The sequence below is a fragment of the Mesocricetus auratus genome, unplaced genomic scaffold, assembly GCF_017639785.1.
Source record: "Mesocricetus auratus isolate SY011 unplaced genomic scaffold, BCM_Maur_2.0 Super-Scaffold_100676, whole genome shotgun sequence".
NCBI lineage: Eukaryota > Metazoa > Chordata > Mammalia > Rodentia > Cricetidae > Mesocricetus > Mesocricetus auratus.
Window position 1 is genome coordinate 179,137,553 of NW_024429266.1, and position 24,760 is coordinate 179,162,312.

Below are 24,760 nucleotides of genomic sequence, written 5' to 3' on the forward strand. Positions count from 1 at the left end.
ATACTTAATGATCTTTGTATTTAGAGTGAAATATCAAAGACTTAGGACAATATTGACTTAGGACAGTGAATGGCAGGTGGGACTCATTTCCTAGGCTTCACTGTGGATGGCTTTTCCAGGTAAACATTTCGGTACTTCTGGGGCCTCCTTCTACAGGCTAGGCTTCTCTAGTCAAAGAGGAGTTCAAACCTTCTGCCTGAAGGTTACAGGTTAGTATTCTGTCATCTGGAAGAGCAGCTAGAAAAGGCACCTCGGTTGGGTTCCACTCATACCCTGCCCAGTCCAGAGAGCTCCTGCTCTGTGCTCACTGGAGAACAGCCTTCCAGTATCCAGCTAATGTAAAGAAAGAGGGAGGAGTAGGTACCTAGTGTCTAATTCTTTCTTACACCAATTCTCCAAATTTTAGCACCATTTTTAACCATTTCCAAAACCGTCTAATGACACTAATTCCTAAGTTTGGAGAAATGATTAGTTACATTGTAAACATTTGAATTTTCCCCCTTTGCAGCCTAGGACTCAGTTACCTTATTTATGGATAGTCAGTTGCTACTTTTCCATCAACTCTCCAGCTCTCAAACACTGAGGCTATCTTTCTCTGCTGCTCCACACAAATGGAAAAATCTCCCTGGTGAGTCCAAGATCAGCTCTAACCTTAACTTGCGATCAAAGGAAGGCATTGTTGTAGAGCAAATTACACACAAACATCATCGAGGCACTGGAAACAGCCTGGTCTGTGGACCTCCTGTACACACAAGTCTATGTAGAAAAACCTGAGTGCCAAAAACCAAACCTACTTACCAAAGTCAGTCAAAACAAACAGCTAAAAGATTTGCAGTCTTCTGCAAAATCAAGCAGACACACAATTCCCTGTAAAGCAGTGGATACAACTGTTTGGTTGTTGCATATCACAAAAAATTTTCAGGCAAAATATGCTATCAACAAATATTCCAGGGAACATCAAAACGGTTTCAGTGAGAGAACACACTTGAAACCAAGTCTGGATTCAATCTCTGAGACCCACATGGTGGAAGGAGAGAACCAACTTGCAAGCTGTCCTCCAAGCTCCACACATGTCATGGCATATGTGCCCATACACTCACATACACTCACACAAATAGATATATAAGCAAAATATAATAAAACTTATAAATGAATACTTCAGATACCAAAAAGTGAATACCAGGTGAAAAAGTACACAAGTGACATGCAAGCTCTCAGAGAATTGTGTGTGTGTGTGTGCACGTGTGTGTGTGCGTGCGTGTGTGCGTGCGTGTGTGTGCATGCGTGCATGTGCCAGGGTGCATGCGTGCATGGAAGTGCATGCATATGCATGTGCATGTGAAGGTATGACTGCAACATATTCTTCGCCTTGCATTTTTGTATTTGTGATTTAATCATTTTTTAAATTTTTATTTACCATCATTCTAATGTGGTTTGGAAAAGAGCATTCAATATGAAATATTTATCTATATTTCTTAAGTACTGAGACTACTTTTTCTGATTTCTGAATCCCTTTATTATGTCTTACAAAATATACCACACATTTAGAACAAAAGATGAAACATTTTTACAGTTTAATGAATAATGATGGACAAAGCTTCAATCCAAGCCCCACCCAGATCCAGGAATACAATATTGTCAACCTCCAAGGAGCCTGTTTCTGTATTCCCTTCCCCATGACAACCCACTTGTCCTACCAGCCAACATCACCACCCTTTACAATAATCATTTGGGGATGGCCCTGAGGACCTGCTACATGCTATGCCAGTGCACTACCACTGAGCTGTACCCCCAGTCTTCTATTTGTTTGTTTGTTTGTTTGTTTTACTTTGAGTTTATAGCTCACTAAGTTGCTTAGGCTAACCTTGAACTCACTCTGTAGTCCAGGAAGTCCTAGACCTTGCAATGTCCCTGCCTCTGTCTCCTAAGCTACTGGGATACAGACCTGTGTTCTAACCATGTCTGACTTTACAGTTCTGCCTGTTTTCAAATGACATAAATGGACTACTTCTGGAATACTCTTTTGTCTTCTGTCACTTTTCTGTATGTTAGTCAGAATTATTAATGTTATATGTAAGCTTTGAGAATTCTCCATGTTAAGGAAAACACTTTACAACATTAATGATAAAAACGAAAGGTTGCCGGGCGGTGGCGGCGCACGCCTTTAATCCCAGCACTCAGCAGGCAGAGGCAGGCGGATCTCTGTGAGTTCGAGGCTGGGCTGGACCGATAGCCTCCAAAACAATACAGAGAAACCCTGTCTCGAAAAACCAAAAAAAAAAAAAAGTCTGGGAAGCTATAGAGGATATGTGTGAAAAAATAAAAATATAATTTGCTCAAAGTTTGAGGGAGAAAATTCGGTTTCCAATTTTTCTCTCTTAAGTGTGAAACATAATTTCACATTTAAAAGCAACAGAAAAGTGCCTGCCCAATGGCTTTCCAGAGAAGTCTGGCTCATTCCCCCACCAAGGCTTGTCCACACCCCCTAAACTAAACATCATATTCCCAGCCTTGCCAGGAGATGGTACATGCTGGTTTCAGGTGATAATGCCTCCCAAAGTGGCCATATTCTCCTCCCAGCATTCATATATAGCACTCTTCAGTGAGCCATATTCTTCTCCCAGAATTCATGTATAATACTCTTCAGTGAGCCAGAGCCCCACAACATTAGTCTCCTCAGGGTTAACTCATTCTATGAGAAAATTAGATTGGGGTCAGAAGCTCCTCAACAAACAATCCAATCATTCTAGAGAGTTATACAAACACCAAAGATCAACGGGGAAAAATGATCATAAAAAGTCACTGAGTGGGGACTAGGAAGACAGCACATTCAGCGAAGTGCTTGCCCTACAAGCATCACGATCTGAGCTCAATACCCAGCATCCATGTAAAGACCAGCACTAGCTTGTAATCCCAGTGCTGTGGAGACGGAGACAGGTGGACCTCTGGGAATCACTGCCTGACAATGTTACTTACTTTGAAAGCTCCAGACCCATGAGAGATCCTGTCTCAAAAAAACAGGTAGATAGCACTTGTGGAATTACACTTGGGTTGCATATATGCATGGGCACACACACACACACACACACACACACAAGAGAGAGACAGAGAGAGACAGAGACAGAGAACTATAGATTCCTTTTTGTTGTTGTTTTGTTTGTTTTTGTTTTTTGAGACAGGGTTTTTCTGTATTGTTTTGGAGGCTGTCCTGGAACTCACTCTGTAGACCAGGCTGGCCTCGAACTCACAGAGATACCTGCCTCTGACTCCCGAGTGCTGGGATTAAAGGTGTGTGCCACCAACGCCTTTAATCCTAGCTTGAACTATAGATTCTTAAAAAACAATACAAAAGATGCATTAAGGAACACAACTGGGTTCAATCTTCAGCACACAAACACATACACAAATTGTACAAGTCATAAAGCTAGTTGGATCCAGGCTCCTCATCTATGGCGGAATGGTACCATGATCCCAACAGTCCCAAACAATACTGATACCCTAACTTCTGCTGGCTATAGGCCAATCATTCCAATCATGAGAATGTCTGCCACAAAATATGGACCTCTGATCTCTGATTTTTTTTCCTGGAGAACAAGGTCCTTACACAACAGTATGACTTTGTGTGGGCACCAATCCTGGGTGTGTATTCCATAACTCCACCAAGTGAAAAACATTACTTCCCTGGTATCTACAGGCAGAGATGACACTTACATGCCAGGGAGCCAGCTACATCATCAGAGTACATGGAACCTATTGTTGAACCAACAGAGGACACATGCAATGAGAAGCAAAGTCCTTCTGTTTTCTTGATTTTAAAAGAACTTCAACACAGGTTATTAGGATCCAGGGGAAGAATGGAGACAAGAAACAAAAGAAAGCACCAAGGATTACTGAGAATGTAATTAAGCTAGAACCTTGTGGCCAGGTGGATCACAGGGTCATCATTGCCATCATCATTTAGCTCTTCTCAGAGAGTATTTAATTTTTTTCAGTGTTGGGTGATGAACTCAGGCCTCCCAGATGCCAGCAAATGCTCCACTACTGACTGTACCCCCAAAGTCCTGAAAAGCACATACCAGCTAATTTATTTAGGATCTATGCCATATTTCCCAGTAATAAAAGTTAAAAGTTTAAGTAGCAGATAGCATTTTGACACAAGATAGGTGCATCTCATCTGAAGGAAAATTCAGAACTTCAATATGAGCTTCTGCCATTCCTGGTCATCATGGACCCTACCTCTTCTGACTAGCAAGGAATCCATCAACCTCCATTCACAAAAAGGCTGCATGACTCCTCTAACATGAGGCACTAGCACGCCACATTCAAAAATACTGGAAGCACAACGGTTTTACCAGATGAGCAGTTCTGGAGACAGGATCTGATGATAGTTATACAACAGTGTATATATACTTATGTCATTAAATGCATACACCCAAATGGTTAAAACAGCAAGTTTTACCACATGTATATCTTAGTACAACAAAAAGCAGTCTCCATCCTAAAATGAAGAGTTGCATAAGGACAATATCACTTTGAAACTCAAAGACCGGATCAGGAAACTTAAAATGACTCTTTTATCAACTTCAACTCAAGAATTGAAGAACTAAAGCAACCATTGCATTGGACTCTTAGACACTAAAGCTAGTGATTAAAGTCGATCAGATATGAGACCTTCTCCTAACCTTATAGTCTGCTAATCTTACTACCCTAGCTACATACTGATAGACAGCTAGTTGTCCAACACTGGTTAGTTGATGTCGTTTCTGAAACTAATTCCTCAGCTTCTGTTTCCACGTGCAATCTCTAAGAGAATCAAGTCATGGAATTACCTAATACGAAAGTCCACTGGACACTCATATCAGTGGAATCTACCTATATATCCTAGGAACACAGAAGTCCTGTGTAAGAGGTAGAAGCCAGAAAAGAGAGCTTCCTATAATCAGGATGCTCCTATTCTCTGGTCTGGTTTCCCATCATCCCTGTCTCTTGAATTTACCATCATATCCAATATTGTCTTGTTTTATTTTTCTAAAGTTAAAAGTTCCCAATAAATCATGTATAACTTAAGTCATAAATTGAACTATGGTTGATAGAGACCAAAATGACTGATCTGACATGGGAGACTCACATGAAATCTCTCCACTAGTGGTCAGTGTCCCCGGTCCCTTCTGTGTTGTTGCTCTATGTCCTAGGGTGCTGCTTTATTGTACATGTTCTGACACAGCTCATGGTGTAATTGCATTCATGCAAGATTGAAAGAAAAAGGCACATGGCTTCCTTTCAAGGGAACAACCAAGAACTGAAGCTATCATTCCTACTGATTTGTCATCTCTTGGTTATACAACAGCACTCAACTATAAGGGATGATTAGAACTGCAGCACTTTATTCTAGATAATCATGAGCTCAGCTGAAACATTATAGAGACCAGATTCTTAATAACCAGAGTGTCGCCGGGTGTTGGTGGCGCCCACCTTTAATCCCAGCACTCGGGAGGCAGAGGCAGGCGGATCTCTGTGAGTTCGAGGCCAGCCTGGTCTACAGAGTGAGTTCCAGGACAGCCTCCAAAACAATACAGAGAAACCCTGTCTCTAATAACAACAACAACAACAAAAAAAAAAAAACCAGAGTGTGCTCTTTTGCATGAACAACCCCACCATAAGGTAAGTATCATAACAGGGCTCATGGGTGTGGGGGTTTGAATAGGAATGGCACCCATAGACTTATGTGTTTGAATGCTTGGCTTATAGAAAGTGGCACTATTAGTAAGTGTGGCTTTACTGGAGTAGATGTAGCCTTATTGGAGGAAGTCTGTCACTGTAGGGGAAGGCTTTGAGGTCTTATATGCTCAAGCTTTTCCTAGTATGGGGCAGTTGCTTTGCTGCCTACAGATCAAGATGTAGAACTCTCAGCTCCTTCTCCAGCACCATGTCTGCCTGCATGCTATCCTGAAGATAATGGACTAAACCTCTGAAACCGTAAGCCTGCCCCAGTTAAGTGTTTTCCTTTATAAGAGTTGTCATGGTCACGGTGTCTGTTCACAGCAATAGAAACCCTATGAAAATGGGCACATGATCCCCTAGAGAGCTACTTATCTGATGCTATTTTCAGACATCACCACAGTTATCAAGGAAAGACTAAGTTCTCACATGCAGCAGGGCACTGAGTACACTAGGTTCAAAGTCTATGCAGGAAGGGTCAATGTAAGCCACTTAGGCATTCCCAAGTCCCTGCTGCTTCAGATCTCTGGGAGGAACACTACAACCCTGGGCAGCACAGGTTAGGTTAGTTGACAGATAACAAGTCATTGAAATGGACCTATGCCCAAACTTTGGCCCATACCCTCCACAGCAAGGCAAAAATCAGTGATGAATGTTACCTCTGGGAAGGTGCCAAGGGCCTGAGTCCAGCTTGGCCCCTTGCATCCTATATGCTTTCTTTCTGTTGGTAACACTTGCTCTTTTTGTCAGAGTTCACCCTCCACGTATTTAGGGTAAAAGGAAATAAGCTTAATGGCTCTCCTGGAGTGGCCTGGTGTCGGCTCTACTTTGCTGTAGCTAGCAGTCTCATGACGGAGGTCAAGACGAAGCACAAATCTCCCTTCTTCATCAATACAAAGCCACTTATGCAAACCTGGCCCTTTGCCCAACTACACAACTCATCCTGTGACAAGTGTTTGTTCTCTGGCTGGGACATACTCAGCTTCGGGGACACATCCCTTGGTCTGGCTACCGCAATGAATATGACAGGGACCTAGTCCAAAGCCAGTGAGTCTTTTATGCAGAGTTGCTCCGAAAAGAGGAAAGTCTATTTTGGGTTCTGCTACTCTATGCCTATGCAAATGTCCCAAGAGTGATGAATGTGGCTTTCAAGTACAAAAAAAAAATGGCAGTCAGAAATCCCAAACTCCACTTTCTGGCTCCCACCAGTCAACTAGAAGGGCATACACAATACACTGGTCACAGGAAATGTGGCTTCAGCTTTAGTTGGACTTGAGCAAAATTTAACTTAGCCTCAGTTTCCTCATTCTGTACAGTCAAGAAAATAAACTGGACCATTATCGTGTTTTTTTTTTTTTTAGCTTAAACTATCTATGAACTTCGATCTGCCACAGTTGAGATTGGCTAATAGTTTGTTGGGAATACAGCACAAGAATTTTCTCACAAAATCTCTGAGTTTTCTCATCCTTCTCCATAACTGTCAAAAACTGACATAGTGAAGCCAGCCAGAAGAACCAGTCAACACAAAGAAAGCATACAGGATCCGAGAAAGCAAGCTGCCCTCAGGGCCTTGGCACCTGCCCAGAGGTAACATTTGCTTCTAAGTTTTACACATCACCCTACCAAGATGTTTACCCAAGTGCTCTGTACTTCAAGCCACACTGTGCAAATACTGTCTTAAGAGATTGATCCAACAGGAAACAAGAGGGAAAGAGAGTTGTCACCTCCACTCCTCAAAGAACCTGAAAACTTAAGTGGTGAGATCACTGTTTCCTGTGGGTTATTTTATTTGATTTCTCTCTCTCTCTCTCTCTCTCTCTCTCTCTCTCTCTCTCTCTCTCTCTCTCTCTCTCTCTCTCTCTCTCTCTCTCTCTGTGTGTGTGTGTGTGTGTGTGTGTATGTGTGTGTGTGTGTTATCTTTCTGTCACTATAACAAACAAAGAAGATAACTAACATACAAAAGACAGCAGGTTCACTTCAGCTCATGATTTTGGAGGTTCCAATCCATAATGTGTTAGCCCCATCATTTTGGGGCTAACATGGAGTAATGTTAAATACAAAGAACAAAAACAAACAAAAAAAGAGGCCTCAGTATCAAGGACATGCTCACAAAGACTTCAAGACCTCTCACTAAGCCTTACTTCTTAAAGGCCCCAATACTTTCCAGAAGAGTCACCCTGGGACCGATCCTTTAAACTTGGACATTTGGGAGTATTTAAGGTCAAGGTTATAGCGCTGTGAAAACCTGAAAAGGCAAGAGCCTGCTGCAAGCAACTGACAATTCCTACAGCCAGGATCTTCCTAGATCCTAGCTTCCCAAAATACTATTAATAGAAATGTCTTGAAATCAGAAGTAAATGGGTCTTGGGCTTTTTAAGTGAGTCCAGAAGGGACCATGACATTTCCCATGATATTTTGCCAAGTCTTTCTCATTCCACTGGCTTTGAGCCTGGGATGAATGAATACCCAGCCTGATTCCTCACTGGTCTGAACATGAACATTGATCTGCATTTTACAGGGTCAAGAGAATGAAGCACGAAATCTCAAGGCAGTTCAGCTATCTGTTTTCCCTCAATCCCAGACATCCAAGCACCTTTTGTGAGTCCTAAAATGAAGCAAGCTCAACAGGTTTCTAAGGAATCCAACACTACCCCAAATGTTATCTTGTCTGTCTTTCGCTGCTGCTCAGGTAACCCCCAACCCCAAAATACCACATCTTCCCAAATACAAAATAGCACCTCCCAAGTCCTTACAGATATCCTCAGGAAAAACTGAATTCTATAGAAAATAGAAAGGCAAAAAAGGAGAAAGAGGAGAAGGAAGAGGAGGAAGAAGAGAGATCTAGATCTAGCTGATCTAGACCTAATGCAAGCAAGGGCCCTAGGGATACCCAGATACCTACCTTGAGTGGCACCCCAGACCAGAAGTCAAAGTTACTACAGCACATCCTGTTCCTACTCACTCTTGCAATCTCAGACACCAAAACACCCAGCCTTCTTCTTCAAACCCTTCTTACTCCATTATCTGTGGTAGCCATGGAAGCAAAGGTTCCATACATTAGAGTAACAGGTTTCATGCCATAAAACGATATGACTAGCCCTTGGGAAGTATTTAGTAGAAGAGCATTTTGGTGATACCCCATAGCAGCAAAGCCAAGAGTCTGCTTTGCTGGAATTAGCATTTTGTTGCCTAAAGCCACTGTCAATAATCCTTCCATTATAATAGGGTCACACAAAAGCAGGCTGGTTAGAGGGCACCCTGGTCTGGCTCAAGGGCAGGATTTACATTCACTTTTCTCTCCTCAGCAATGCCCTGTCTATAACTCCTCCTCTTTGGTCTGCCAGGCTTCCTGAAAAGTTAACTGGATCCTTTTGAAGTCTCTAAAACATTAAACAAACAGGCCATAGCACTCCAGGGACTGTCACGAAGCTGTGCTATATGTTATCATTTCCCACTGCTGTCCTCAGCCTGAAGCCTTGTGCTGTACAGGTCTAGGGTGGGGAACAGGGACACATCTAGGACAGAACTGTGACTTCAGCAGAAACAACCTGTGCTAACAGGACAACCCCAGAGACCCCAGGGAATGTGGTGCTTCTTTTCCTAGGTCATCTCTGGATACATACAGGTTCTCCACTCTCCCGCTTTCTCCACGTTTGGTCTTGGCTTGGGTCAGAAACCCTGAGATGTGTACCCTGAATGAGTCAGGCCCTCTAAAATTCACAGCCAGGTCCCTGAAAAGCCTTTCAATCAAAACAAGGGAATGGGGGGAAGCTGCAAAGTTCTTCATGATCCTTCCACTGAGCAGGTAGACAGGAAGTACTGAAGATGTAACACAAAAGTTTCAACCCTATTAGGAATAGGCTGTGAATAAAGGATAACTACCAGCAAAAGCCTAGAGGGTGAGAGGGCGTTTCTGATGGGACATCCTGTCTTCTGAACCTTTCCCATGGAATCTACCTCTTCTGGCTCTAATAGCACCTAGCACTTCCATGCTCTGTCCCCAAGAAGCAATACTGAATCCATGCTTAACTTCTCATAGGAAGTACTTGATTCCCCCAACCAAAATGTATCTACATGTCTCCCAATATACACTGCTTGCTACCCAATAAGTATTCATCTGATTCATGATAGTCTCAAGGTGATTCTTAGTCTCCTGTTAATGACAGCTAAGTTCTTGTGTTTCTTTCCCAGGGAAGCCTTTCCTGACATTAGCCATGTAGGAGCATGAAAGATCCACAGCCTCTCAGTGACCTGTTCATGGCTCCCTCTGCACTGCTTGGCTCCCTGTCTGACCATGAATTCTTCCATGGCTTATTCATGACTTCTCTGCATGGCCCTCCCATCCAAACAGATCCCAGTACCCATCTGTGCAGAGCACTGGTGATAACAATGGCTCTTTCTTTCTTCACCACCTCTGGTGCTGAATTAGTAGCACTCAATAATAAAAATAACAATGCTTACCATTTGAAAAAGCTACACAAAATTTCAAAGCACTTTTAAAAACATTATCTCTAATGAGATAATGCTTCTCGCAGAAGTCGGTAGTTAAGTAGGTGTAATTAGCCCTAAGTAACAGATGGAAACTGAGGCTCAGAAGGTTAAGAGCCCTGCCCTGGGGCACACAGCCAGGTCAGCACTTCTGTTCCTGTTAGCACTTTCCTCTGCAATTTGGGGCCTCTCCAGACTCCTCAAAGCACCATTAGCAAGAAATGATCATTAAGCAAATTGAGACAAGAAAGAGAAATGCCAGGAAAATGCACACTTTCCACCAAACCACAAGCTTGGCGATACCTGACCTCCACAATGATTAGAGGTGAATCTCCAATTGTCCTCAGAACATTGGTAACCACACAGGCCAGTAGATACTATATCTTTTATAACTGGATGTCCCTTACCCGGGGACTAGATCATAACAGATGCCCAATGAATGCCTAGTGAAGTGGCCAGGTAATGCTGAAAAGCAAGTAAGATACAAATAAATAGACCTGAAGTAAAAGGTATGCTGTAACCATAGATATAACAAAGAGGAGATTTCAAATCTAAAGCAGTCCACAAGTTTAAACACCTAGTTTTCATTTATGCAATTATAAATAAATGGCAGAGAACGAGTAGAGGTAAAAATGCCCTCACTCCCCAGCCAGGTAGATGGTGACCAAGTGCTTTCAGACACACAGAAACCTTGAGGCCCCCTTGCTAATCAGGCGAATGAGGTCTTGGTCACCAAAACCCAGCTTACAGAAGGTGGAAAATCCCTTCCCAAGAGCCCACCTCCGTGTACCTCTTCATTGGGCACACTTCCTATGACTATCTTCCAGAAAGGGCAGCTTGCACCTTGCAGGGCACTCTCTCAGTGAGATCAGCTCAGGCCCACTGGCAGCCACAGAAGCGCTCTCTAAAGCTAAAGGTCCTGCAGTCCCTCAGTTCTCAAAGCTCCTCCTAATCAAGTCAGGATACCTGCTCTTTTGAAGGCTGACAGCAGCTAAATAACCACCATCCCCACCCTTGGGACAAGCCCCAGACTCCTCATGGGGTCCACGGGACCTCTGCACAAGCTCACACCCTCCTTCAGTCTACTCTGGGGGCAGCAACACCCTGAGTTCCTCCCACCATCAACCCCTTGCGTGCTGTGCTATGCATACGGATTCTCCACAGGCTGATGCTCATTTGGCCCCTTCTCATTCCTGTATCTCTGTTACAGCTCAGGTACCACATCCTCAGACAGCCCATCCATGCTTACCTACCCATGGCCAATGCCACTCTCTCTTTGCCTTTTACCTTCTTCTCTGTGGCATTTATGATGCCCTGCCTGACCTTATCTTGTTTACTACTCTGCCCACTGGCCGTATCACTGGCTCTGCCATAAGGATCCTGAACACAGGCTCCCTAAGGGCAGAACTTTGTGTTAGGCAGGAGGTTAGCTCCCAGAAGAACTATCCAACAGGACTCCCAGTAAAGAACTACAAAAACAGGGTGTAAAAGATAATGAGTGACAGCAGTCCATAATAGCTAGGTCAGATTAAAGCAACTTCAAGACTTCCTTAGACAAAGGAATACAGATTGCCACTGCCCTGTCCCCAAGTGAGCATTTCAACTTTAAGAGTGCTTAAGTCAGGGGCTGGGAGATGGCTCAGTGGTTAAGATCACTGGTTGCTTTTCCAGAGGACCTGGGTTCAATTCCCAGCACCCACGTGGCAGCTCACAACTGTCTGTAATCCTAGTTCCAAGGGATCCAACACCCTCATACAGGTAACCAATGTACATGAAATAAAATAAATCTTTTTTTTAAAAAAGAGTGCTTAAGCCCATATATACACTCTTGCATTCTTTATGTATTTACTTACAGAATTCTGTGTAAAATGGGTTTCCCAGAAAAAAACCCAGTTCTTTTCCTGGAAGTGCCTACACTGAAAGAGGCACGAGGGACAGGATAATAGGAAGAGAGAGAAAGCACCACGCTGGGATAGGGGCTGAAGCTCCTCAACTGAGCCCACTCTACCTACGGAGCACACAGAAGCTTGCTCTAAATGCTCTTGGTTGCTTTCTCTGCTACCTTGTTTCTTCTGAAGTCTCATCTGTCAGGAGCACAGGGACCAAGACTGCCACTGGAGCAGAAACCAAAGAAAACGAGAGACCTGCCCTCGAAGCTGGCCAACCTTTGTGCGGCTTTGTATTTCCAACACACTCCCAGAACACAGCTGCCATCCAGTGTGTCTCAGAACCAATGCGTACATGGACGTGCGAGTCAGCAGGCTTATTCATCAGGAAAGGAGGCACAGACGTCTAAGAAGCACCTTACCATACTCTCTTCTGGACAGACAGAAAGTAGAAGCTTGCTGAGGTCACTCAGCAAGTTGAGGCACAAGGAAGAGTCCAGAGATAAGTGGTACTGATGCTAAATGAGTCCCGGGAAGGGCGCACTCCCAGCCCTCACTGTCCCAACACTAGCACAGCCAAGGCTGGGCAGTCACTCTGAGGTTCCCACCAGCTGCCAGATACCGCACCAGGCACTGTTCACAAGTCATCCCTATTCCCACTTGCTGTGAGCAGATGCTAAACTGTGTCCTTCAGAAAGGCCTATTTATGATCTCATTGTCAAGCCCAGGAGTGTGACTTTATTAGAAAATAATCTTTGCAGATGGTCAGGATTAAAAGCAAGTTGTCTTAGTGTAGTGGGCCCATCCGGAGCCAATGGGTGACAGAAAGGTAAGCTGGACCCAGAAGAAATAATAAGTTTATTAAATGAGCCCTCCAGCCATGGAGTGAGGGGCAGTCTCTCCAGTCTGAGCACATACAAAGTACTTTCCCGACTACAGCGGTCCAGCCAGCTCTCCAGCAAGCAGGTGACAGCCACACCGCTCTCCATCCATCTTAGAAAGGTCAGAAACTAAATTTGGAACTTGGCTTTTACTTCTTTTACATCTCTAAGTTATCTTGAGGCTAAGGGAAAAGGTTCACAGAGGAATGTGCCAGAAACACAGAATAAACACTCCGGAGATGGAATATCCATGTCGCTCTCGTGGCAGCAGTAAGCACGGTTGTGGGGCATTTTGCAGGTTTCCCAGCATTCCTACGCATCTTCTCACAGCTCACTGCATTATCATCTGTATTTCACAACTAAGCAGTCTCAAGTGCAAGCAGTACAGTGGCAGAGCCTCACTGGTAGTCAGTGGCAGAGGAGGAACAGACCCCAGGACCACAACAGCCAGTTCAACTTCCTCTTCGTGCAGTACACAGCCTGTGGAAATACCACAAGACCGGAGCTGCTCAAGCCTCTCCAGGGAAGCCTTACTGCTCATGAGAGCCGCAGAGGAGCCCTCTTACTCCTTGACAGGTAGAGGAAGGATGCCTTCAGGATGGGTGCCCACAGCTGGAGGCCCTGCAGTCCCCACCTGATGCTCCCATCCCTAGACCACACAAGTACTGACAGGTCCCAAGGAAGCTTGGAGCTCACATGCAGCTTTCAGAGCTCTCTCTCTCTGTGGCTATAAATCTGTCTCAGGACGTGTGCCCCTCACTCCAATTCACAATTTTTACTCTACTTAGGAAGATGCCTAGATCTCTGTGTGATTGAAGATCTCAGCTAACGTGAGTCACTGGTCCATGGGAAAGCCAGGTGCCAAAGCCAAGGCCATGTGTAAGGAGCCAGTGGATGATCCGTGGCCTTCCCCGGTGGACAAGTGAACCCTAGGACACTCAGAGACACAGCACACCCTAAGGAGCTCCACTCATGATATGAGCTACAGCTTCTGCTTTGGCACCCCTGGTGAAAGACAACCATGTGCATGGTACACACACTAGTTATACGCTCAAATAAAGCACCACTTTCTAAGGAGACCCACTCCCCCCCACAGCTCAAGGAGGTCATGCCACATAGCAGTTATGGGTATAGACTCAGGGGCCACCTGCTCAGATGGGACCTCAGAACTACTGCTTTGAGGCCCAGCCTGTGACCTCACACACCTATCTTTAAAAGAGGGTGACTATGGTAAATATGTACACTTACTGTTATGTCAGTAAAAATATAAATAAATAAGTGAAGGGATGATTGTAATTATAACAGAAGTCTGATGGAGTTGTTGAAAAGACTAAATGAGCTAACACATGTCGTGTACTTAAAGCAGTGCCAGCAGTGTAAGTGCTGACATTAAAGTTGTCAGAAGGCGCCGGTCCAAGTGCCTCAATCACACAGGAACTAGTGAGAACAGAGGGAGTAATGGGGGAGAGGCATGGAGAAGTCAGAGTCAATGCTGCTGACACTCTAGAGCTAACGCATCTCAGTCGTATGGAAGCCGGACATCAGAACCTGCCTTCCTTAGCTTTTCCCATGGCTAGCCAGCACCAGGAAAGAACTTCCTAAGTCCACAGGAGAGGAGCAGGATGGGAAGCTGGCGGGAACTGGAGCAGTAGAACCAAAGCCTTTGCCACCGTGACACCCTTCACAGGCACACGCAAGCCGTTCTATCCCAATGGCATCACAGTGTTACTGCAGGTCTAAAAGCTGAGATTCCTAGTGATTAACGCAGTCCCCGAAAGAGAATGAAATACGGTCACTATTCTTCTAAGGATCCAGGGACCTCTGTTTCATATTCTAGAAGGCTTTCTTCAAATATATGCAAGTGCCAAGGTACCTGGGGAAAGGTTCTACTACACGAGGAGTCAACAAACCTGATGCAATATTTCCCGTAGAATAAATAAGGCTCGGTGAAAACAGAGCAAGAGGGGTCATTATATTTAGACTTCAAAGTATCCTTTTTTGTGCTCCAAGAGCAAATGCAAAGCAGACACTGTCTGTCCCTCTGAAATATTTAGTGTGGAAACACCGAGTCAAACAATAACCTAGGCACCCCGAAGGTTGATTAACCATGCAACTACCAAGGGCCTTGCCATCCCACTTGGACTGTCATGCTCTCAAGCAACAATTTAAGACTCTCTGCTTTCCCCCATGCTTGCCTTACCAGGTCCTAGCCTGAACCCAGCTCCATCCTTCCTCTATGCTTCAACAGAACAAAATTACCACAGTTTTCTGAGGTAATCTGCCCCTCCTCAAGCTGTGGTGACAGCAGGAGCTTACACCTCCTCTGCCGGGTCCAGAAATGGGGGCACCAGAGGACATGGGGTGGGGAGAGTCAGACACCTGTGTCCTGGTGAATAAGAACAAACCAGCAGACACAGCATCTACATATCTCACCATCATTTCACACTAAGCTTACATGGGCAAATAGTTTATAGTCTCTGAGTTTTGGTGGCCACATCAATAAAACAGAGCAATAATCATATCCAGCCCACATCATCACTACAGTGTCTTAATACATTTGGGTCTAAAAGCACATAGGACAGCAACTGCACATATAAGTGTCACAGGAGCACTTTCCCTGTTGAGGGAAAACTGTTTCTTCCTAGGCAGGAGAACAGAATCTGCCTGTAGCCTGATGGAAACCCAGCTTTCCAAGCTATATAAGGCAAAGGGTTAATCTGGTGTGACTGGTCAATGATCTGGCTAAGAAATACCCACCCCACTCCTGGGAAAGTAGATTCATCTAAAAAGGTAGAGGAATAATTATTATCTTAATGAGATAACATGCTTCTCCTTCCCAGAATCCTTGCTGTCTGCATAGTCACTATGATACTGCCTTGAGCTCTGATAGGTCTGCCCTCCTTTCTGAGTCTACACGAAGACCTTTTCCTTTTTCTCCTGTTCGGTCTCTCTCTTTGGGGTGCTGTCTAAAGCCTAAGTACGCTTCCTGTGTGATTGGGGCTTTTTCACTCTTGCTTAAAGCTAACCCCGCCCCTTTGCCACGTGGCTGCTTACTGAACCTCCACATGAACTTAGAAGGTCATGGATTTTTTTTCTCCTCCTCCTCTGGACAGCTGCCAAGATTTACAGCTCTCCTGGCCTGTGGTTTCCTTTTAAACACTAATAAAATTGTCTTCAATCTTCCTTCTGAGACATTCTCAAATTCTCTAATTGAGGAGACTAAAACCCCTAAGAGGGGATCCCAGTTTTCCTGGTAGCACGTGGCACACACATGGAGCACCACAAAATTTCCGTTAACACAGATTCGTCAGCCGTATTTGTCACTGCTGTATTAAAGCCAGGAGCCGGGGTCCGGTCTGCGACTCAGACAGCATGTGTCTAACCGGCATAAGATCCTGTGTTCCATTCCCAGCATCACAACACGCCCCCCCTCAAGAAGTGTTTAGGTAGGCCCAGAGAAGTCTTAGAATAATCTGTTTAACTTCATTTAACTTCAAATGTATAGAGTTTGCTTTAGAAAAGGAGCAAGTGTGATCTTGATTTGGTTTGGTCAGCTTTTTCAAAATATCTGCCAATATTGTCACAGTCTCATCTTTGAAACATTTCCACAAAGAGTGGAGAAGGACCCATGCTATACTTTTATTCCGGCTTTAGCTCAAATTCTTTCTGCTTCTTGTTCACCCAGTCTCCCTACTTCTGTAAGCCTTCATTTCCTCATCCGCACACACAAAGAAAGAACAAGCCTGGCAGCATTCAGTCATTTGTCTAACCACTGACTCGGCAACCACTTATCAAGACAGGCAGGGACCAGGCGCTGAAGACCCAGTCTTGAGCAAGATGAACTAAATCCCCACTTTGAGGAGACAAATAAATAAAAATGGCCACGTGTCACTGGGGGACTATAAATAGTATATGCAAATCCCCAGCACCTGGAGGAGTCGAAATAAAGGTGCTACGTTCTCTCTGCCAGAAAAGACACAACCAAAGTTAAATGCTTAACCTCAGGCCACAGCGCAGGTCTCTCCCAGGGCAGTGCCTGTAAGCTCTAACTCCCGACAGCACAGCTCTTAGGACAGCCTTCTTCAGATTCTGCTCACACCTACCCACTGGTATTTTTTGTTAAGGAGGCATTGCTCTGCAAAAGTCCTTTCTTGTGTATTGGCCTAGGTTTTCTCTTATCTATAAGCAGGTTGCCTTCTGCAGCCTTCTGGCACCTATGTGGATGAAGAGGTATCAGAAACAAGCAGGGGTGGCATAGCTCATGCCTGTGGTTACGAGGTATGTATGTTACAGCCCTCTTACTAAGTATGTCTGCTGAATTAGGATGACACACAGATGGCAGCATGAAAATTCGTTTGTCACACCATTGTTGTAGCTGTACAAACCAGAGAAAGACAGCTCACTCCCAGGCAAAACTGACTATGCTGATCACTGAGAGGAATATGGAGAAACACACATGGGCATTGCTGGTCAGTCCTCAGACCTGGCTAGCAGGACTCACACTCACCTCAGGACTTAGAACAGCCAAAATGTAGGCCAGTCTTCAACCTAGTGCTATCCAAGAATGGGGACACACTGAGTCCATGAGCTGACTAGTGTCAGGGGGAGGAGGGTTGAAGTCCACAGGATTCTCCCTCCCAGGTTCCCCCACCCATGCAGCAGCATACCCAGGTTAGAGCCCCAGCCACACAACCATCCTGCTGCATTAGAGTGATCTCTTCTGTACCCTTCTGAAGCAGAGGCCATCCTGCGTCATTGCAGACCCTCGAACACTCCCAGATATCTGGGTGAAGGTCTTTAGTTCTAAAGGACAGAAGTGTTTGCTGGCCCAGGGCACCAGGGCATGGCTCCATGCATCTCACAACCACCTCATTTAACCTTCACAACAGGTTAGGGTGCAATTTAATTGCCCCAACTTTACAACAGTGCATGGGACTGCAATGTTCCAAGCTTGTCAGTCCCAATGCTGGAGAGAAAAGGGCCAGGCTCATATAATTCTTCTCCTTGCTCTGCCTTCCTCTCTAATGACACTTGGAGCCTGGCTTTTGCTTAGAAAGTACACGGAACACGTTCTTCACAAAACATCAAATGCCATCACACCCTGCTAACATTCAACTCCAGCCAAGTCTTTGTGAACGTCAGGGTTTACAAAGAGCCCGGCATTCTGCACACACAATAGGTTCTCTCAGCTGGTAGAGGCTATTCACCAGGCACCTCAGAATTTACCTACAGAGTAACAGTTGTCGGCAGGTGGGGCTCACAGTGGCTGTGCTATAACTGATGTACTTCATGGTGGGTGGCATGGTCAACAACAGGACAATGATTAGTAAAGAAGGAAATGTCATGTCACTGCCCAGTTCAGGCTCACTGCACTTCACTAGTATCACGAAAAGGTAACCAAGATGATATGAGTGAAAAAATGTATGCTAGATGCAGCTTATGCTGCAGAAACTTCCTCAAGCAGAGGAACTACCTTAAAAACAAAAATACATCTCTACTCTGGATGGTTCTTCATCTGTTCGCAAAAGTAAGCAGAGTGAGAAATGGGGATGGGTGGAACTTGGTAGAGCTCTAAGAGAAACCGAGAATAGGAGCAGGCACCCATGTGAGTTTACAAGTTCTGTACTGGGACGAGCATGTCTTGCTAAATAAATTGCTCTTGCACCCAGCAGAGTGGGAAACCTCTCAGCAGTTGACATGTGTCATCTTTCTGTTTGGATCCTAGAGAGAGCTGTGGGTAGACAGAAACCGACTGTGTAGGGAGCTGAAGGTGGAGTCGCTCACAATAGAGAACATTCTGGATCACTTTTCACAAAGAGCAGTGCATGCCCCCTTGCTTCAGAAGCAATAGGGGAAATTGCTAAAAACACAGGCTACACGGACCCCACTCTAGACACAGAATCACGGCAGGTCTGAGAACATGAATGCCCCAGCTGTCGTACAATTCTCAAGCCAGAGAGTTTGAGAACCACGGCTTCAGACACATCTCTGACTCTTCTCTGCTGTGGCTCAAGTCAGCAAGTCTCTATTAAGACAAACAAACAAGCTATTAACTTGCTGGGGGAATTCTCAAGCTTCATTCCAGGGGCAATGAATAATTTTGCTGGGGGACTATTTTGTCCAGAGAGCCTCAGTGAGCAGTTGTGACACACTCACTGTGTCAAGCAGGTGAAGCACACACTCAGACTAACGTCCTCTTCTCCTTGTAGCCTAAGTTCACCTCAGAATCATGGTCAGCACAGTCTTCTTGTCACCAGACTGTGACAAGATGTGATGGTGTAATAACAAGCCTGGCCATAAACCAGTCCCTGGTGGGTACTTTTTAATCTCCTGTCTCCTTTGCCTACAAGACCCCACTGAGGACCATCACTCCCAACAAGTCCTTTTCCGACTTGCCTTCCTCCACTACTCTGCAAACAGTGATGCTCACAGAGTCTAACATGGGCCTTCTGTTCCTGGTGCTCTCTGTCCTGTAGACCCTTCCTCTCCCTCATCTCCTTTCTCCCTCATCTCCCTGACCTGTTGTTCCGGGCCCTTCCATCACCCACAAGTATCTCCATTCACAAGTTCCACAGATCCTTGCCTGGTCAGTCCCCCCATGTACCTTACATGTGACCCTTCTGAAGTCCTTTTAGCTTAAAACACAAAACTTACATATCAACATCCCAAAACCACAGCATGCATGTGGTCGTAAAAGTCTGTCTTCTGATTCCAACACCCCATGTGTGGGCCTATTGTGACTGTCAGTTGGACCTCGTAACATTTTGTTCTCTCTTCGCAAACACTAGCCATCCCCTTCACCCTGCAATAATCTCTCCTATTCTCAAAGACTCAAGGGACTCCTCATTGCCTGCCATTAAGTCAAACTATTGGCATAAGCTGAATCTCCTGTCACCTGCTCTTCTCATTCACTCAAAACCAGTACTGCACCATAAAAAGTATGACCACAGAGCCCAGCTCCAAATACCTATATTGACCTTGAAATCACCTCTCATAAGACCTTTCTACCCATGTATTGCTTTCCCTATTAGTCATGGGTTCTGTCTCTTAAGGTATCCCCAATGCAGCACCTGACTCCTGGTGTGAATGTTTACCAAATGACTACATGAGCCCACAATGTCCCACTGCAAGAAGAGCCTGGAGAGAGGATGCCAGGGAAAAGGGGCCATGAAGTCTAGGGGAAAAAAGCAGTGCTCTCCTGGGAAGGATGGGGAGAACAGTGATTAACAACAGCAACAGTAACATTGTGAAGTAATGGGTAATTACATGATGGGGAATGCCCCGTCTTCATCCCCTCCTTCATCACTCTCGGAAGAAGTGCTACAGTCGGACTCAGTCAACACCCCAAGCCTATGATATAGACACTATTGTGGCTACTGTTCCCACTTTAGAGATGAAGAATCTAAGGCACAGAAAATTTAAACAAATGACTTTGAATGGGAAGGGATCAACATGGTCTATACACAATTAAATTTCCAGACAGGCAGGCATAAGAGGAGCTGCAAGGCCCATGAGCCTCCACTGCAGGAAGTACTACCCTGGTACAGAAGGTTCTAGAGCTGGAGAAGCAAGTCCTAGGAGTCACTTCCTAAGGAAAATGCTTCCCTTATGTGCTAGGGGACAGAGATGAGATGAGAGAGAGAAAGAGAAGAGAGAGAGAGAGAGAGAGAGAGAGAGAGAGAGAGAGAGAGAGAGAGAGGTCCAGGATTGATCACTGGCAACGTCCTGTATATGGAGTAAAATCAGCCAAGAGCTGAGGGGAAAGAGGGGTGAGGACCGTCAAGGTGAGATGTATTAAAGGAGGAGAGCAGAGTCCAGGTCACCGCACTCCCAGGGTATCTCCACAGCAGAGCACTTCTGCCCACAAGTGGGGTGGGGCTTGTTTGTTTGGTCTGCAGGGTCCTCAGATCCATCCTTGGTTCCCACCTCCCCCACCGTCCAGTTGGTTATATGCCTGCATCTCCAGGGAAGAGAATGGGGATGAGAGCCATAGATTATCAAAGAGTCATTTACTTGCCACAAAATCTACTCACTGTTGAGTATCCAACTTGGTTTTTTTTGGTAAGTTCTAGTTTTAGAACATTTCATCACTCTGTTGTGGTTGGAAACAAACTGCCACCCCTCCAGCATCTCCTGTGTCTAACCACTCCAAAAGCAAGTTCAATACGGACTTCTTGTTATCACCTACTAGGCCTCCATCTCATACACAGAGAGGCTGAGGGTTTTAGCCAGGCAGAGATGCACTAGCCTGAGAACAGATCTGAATTCTGTTTCTAACCAGAGCTGCTTTTAAAGCTCCTTCAGGTTAAATGACAGGACAAGAGCTCCAAGGAAGGGCAGCAGAGGACAGAGGCAAACACTTCAAGAGCTAGAATCAATGGAAGGTGCTCCTGCTTTGGGATGACACTTTACTCATACTACCTTGACATGGAAAGATTTCTTTATTTTAAGAAACAAGATCATACCTCCATCGGCTTCATGAACTACAGCAAGCACATTCTGCCTGCTGACTCTATTAATGCCTTCACTCCATACTTGGTACCTCTCTCTGGAACCTTTGGAAGCTATCCTCAGTATATGGCCCCATACTAGCCATGAGACACAGAAGGACCCTAACCAATACACACATGGCAGAACACATTCCCCAGTACAGGTCTATAGCTGATTACAAAAACTGAGGAAATGGAAGAGCACTCTAAAATGTGCATCTAAGCTAGTGGTTCTCAACCTTCCTAGTGCTGTGACCCTTTAATTCAGTTCCTCATGTGGTGACCACCAACAAAAAAATTATTTCATAACTTTCATAACTGTAAATCTGCTGCTGTCATGAATCATAATATAAATATCTTATATGCAGGATATCTTGTATGTGACCCTCAAAGGGGTCAAGACCCACAAGTTGAGAGATTTAGTCTGTTTGGAAATGTCAAAGGTTCTGAGAGAAAAGGGATCCCCCTTGATCAGCAGCCACAACTACAGGGAGGAGAATCCATAGCATTCTTGTTTCTCCTAAACTGACCTCATGCAAGAGTCCAATCTCATCTAACTAGAAAGCACCAATGACAGGAAAGATGGTGGGTTTGTTGACCAAACACGCTTTGAGAAAATCACATGAAGGCTACCGGTGTCTTGGCACGGGTAGGAGAAAGCCGAGATTTCTCTGCAGGCTTTTGCTAGAGCTCTCCAGGCGGCCCCAGCTCTGCCAAGTGCATTCCAGCACTTGCCTCACATGTCCAGACCAGCAAAGGCCTTTGCATTTGCAATGACTTCACACTCAGCCAAAAGTAAACACGCTCTCCACTTTTTCCATGGACAAATACTAACCCCAAATTGCCAGTGTTGGCCTCTATGCAATCCAAATGGAAAGCCGCCTTTCCCAAGAAAATCAAGCCATTTTAACTCAATGATACCTCTCGGCCGCAAAAGGAAACTTTGCCAAAATCTTCCTAGAAATTATTTATCATGCCGTCTTGCAGGATGATATGATCACACAAACAAAGCCTGACAATGGAACAGTGACACTCAAAATACCCACAACTGACGACCCAAGAACGCTCGCTCCAGCACCTGCACTCGAGAATTAAGAAGTTCACTATAGCACACACAAGGCCCACTACACTCACACCCATGCATGTGCACAGCTCACCACGGCCTGGCTGGGATATTCTTTCTAGAAGCAGACTGTGATAAGGCAGGTACTGACTGAAAAAAAAAAAAGAAAAATGGCCCAAAGATCTGAGCTGTGCCAAATGTTGGCACCTGTCAAACATACATCTCATTTCTCTCCCACCCTGCACTCAGAATCCATGTGGTCTAAGCTCAGTTGTTTTACAAGTAGTAAGAAACGCAGAAGTGCCAGACTTACCAGGTTGGAGTTGGTGGCATTGGAGTCATCTTCTGGGAAGGGAATATAGATCGCTAAGGCCACACAATTGGCAAAAATAGTCAGTAAAATAATTATTTCAAATGGTCTGAGAAAGGAGTTAAGGAAATCAATGCCACTGTTAATACAAGTGAAACAAACATACATACATATATATATTTAATGAATCAAAGATTCGTAAGAATTCTGTTTAAACAATGCATTCCAAGCCCCTTGTATTTTGAAGAGAAACATATGCCTTTTAAGTGCTTCTAGTGGACCCCCGCCAAAATTTTTTCCTAATATGCCAAGAGCAGTGGAGGCCAGTCGCGTGCCAGAGTAAACACAGGTTTCTAAATACTTCTTCCCCTCTTTTGTTTATTTAGGTTACATTTGATTTCATTTTCCTCATGTGGGCTCATGGTAAAGAGCCCTGTCTGCCCCAGGGAAGATTCCCCACAGGACCCCATTTCCAGGATAGTTCATGGCTCACAAACTGTCATCATGGACCCATGCATACATGGTTAGGGAAAGCATTGGAGTGGAGTTTTAAACAAAGTGGCTCTTCAAGGAAATCTACAGATTTTCCTTTTTCCATTTTTTTTTTTGGTTTTACAAGACAGGGTTTCTCTGTATTGTTTTGGAGGCTGTCGGCCCAGCCTGGCCTCGAACTCACAGAGATCCGCCTGCCTCTGCCTCCCGAGTGCTGGGATTAAAGGTGTGCGCCACCACCACCTGGCTGCTTTTTCAGTTTTTGAAAGCAAAGTTGGGAGTGTTCTGCCTCCTTAGGGCTTAGAACTGCCCAAGCCAAGCAGGATGTACACTGTGGATTCAGAGGTAGAGACCCTGTCTTTAGTGTACAAGGCTCAACTAACTGGAAATGTCCTCTTACCACAAGTAGTGATAGCCTGGGATATAGAGCATCAGCCCAGGGTTCACTCACTAGTAACAGGGTAGGGCACAGTGAGCAATAGTCTTCTGCTGAGACCACACCACACCCACCACTGAAAGCAAGAGAGGGACACTTCACAGAAAGTCCCAATCTGTGGTCCCACAAAGTTCCTAGCCTCTTTCACAGAGCCCCTTCTGATTAACCTCCTATTGCAATGATAAAATTCTATGACCAAGAACAACTTGGGGAGGGGAGAGGGTATATTACAGTTCATAGCTTATAGCTATCAGGAAGGGAAGTCAGGGCAGAAACTCAAGCCAGGAACTTAGAAGCAGGAACTGAAGCAGAGAACACAGATGGTGTTGCTTACTGGCTTGTTCCTCATGGCTTGCACAGCCAACTTTCTTATACAACGTAGGACCACCTCCTCAGGGGCGGCACTGCCTACAGTGAGCTGTGCCCTCCTACATTAGTCATTAATCAGGAAAATGTTTCACAGACTTGACTGCAGGCCAATCTGATGGAAGCATCTTCTTAATTGAGGTTCCCTTTTCCCACATGCCCTGGGCTTGTGCCAAATCGACAAAAATTCTAGCCGGCACAGAACCCAATGAGAGGAAGGGAATGGATGAAAACTGCAGGATGGAGGATGATGGGGAATGTCCTTCTGTGTATATGTTTCTCTTGTGTGTTAATGAATAAAACACTGATTGGCTGATTGGACAGAAAGGAAGTAACGTAGCTGGGCAGAATCAGAACATAAGCAGGGACAAACAGGAAATTGTTCTCTTCTCTGTGGAGACACTTAGCAGTCATCATGTAACAGCCAAAGGAGTTACAAGTCCAGCATTCCCTGGTAAGATAAGACCATGAAGAAATACATAGATTAATAGAAATGGGTTAATAACTAAGACAGAGCTAGTCAATACAAAGCACAAGCCAACAGCCAACAGCTTTATAACTAATATAGCATTTGTGTGTTCATTTGAGACTGACGTGGTAGTGGGACCAGGCTGGCGGGAAGAATGCTCGT

At 45.0% G+C, this 24,760-nt stretch overlaps 1 protein-coding gene across 37 annotated transcripts in view; it reads right to left on the reverse strand.

Annotated features, from left to right (window-relative positions):
• Cacna1c (calcium voltage-gated channel subunit alpha1 C) overlaps positions 1-24,760 on the reverse strand; it is a 551,969-nt gene that overhangs the window by 471,285 nt on the left and 55,924 nt on the right. For all 37 annotated transcript variants that reach the window (XM_013110334.3, XM_040739165.1, XM_040739170.1 and 34 more), the window contains exon 3: positions 22,839-22,944. In XM_013110334.3, coding sequence (XP_012965788.1) covers positions 22,839-22,944 — 106 coding nt within the window. The remainder of the gene's footprint in view (positions 1-22,838; positions 22,945-24,760) is intronic.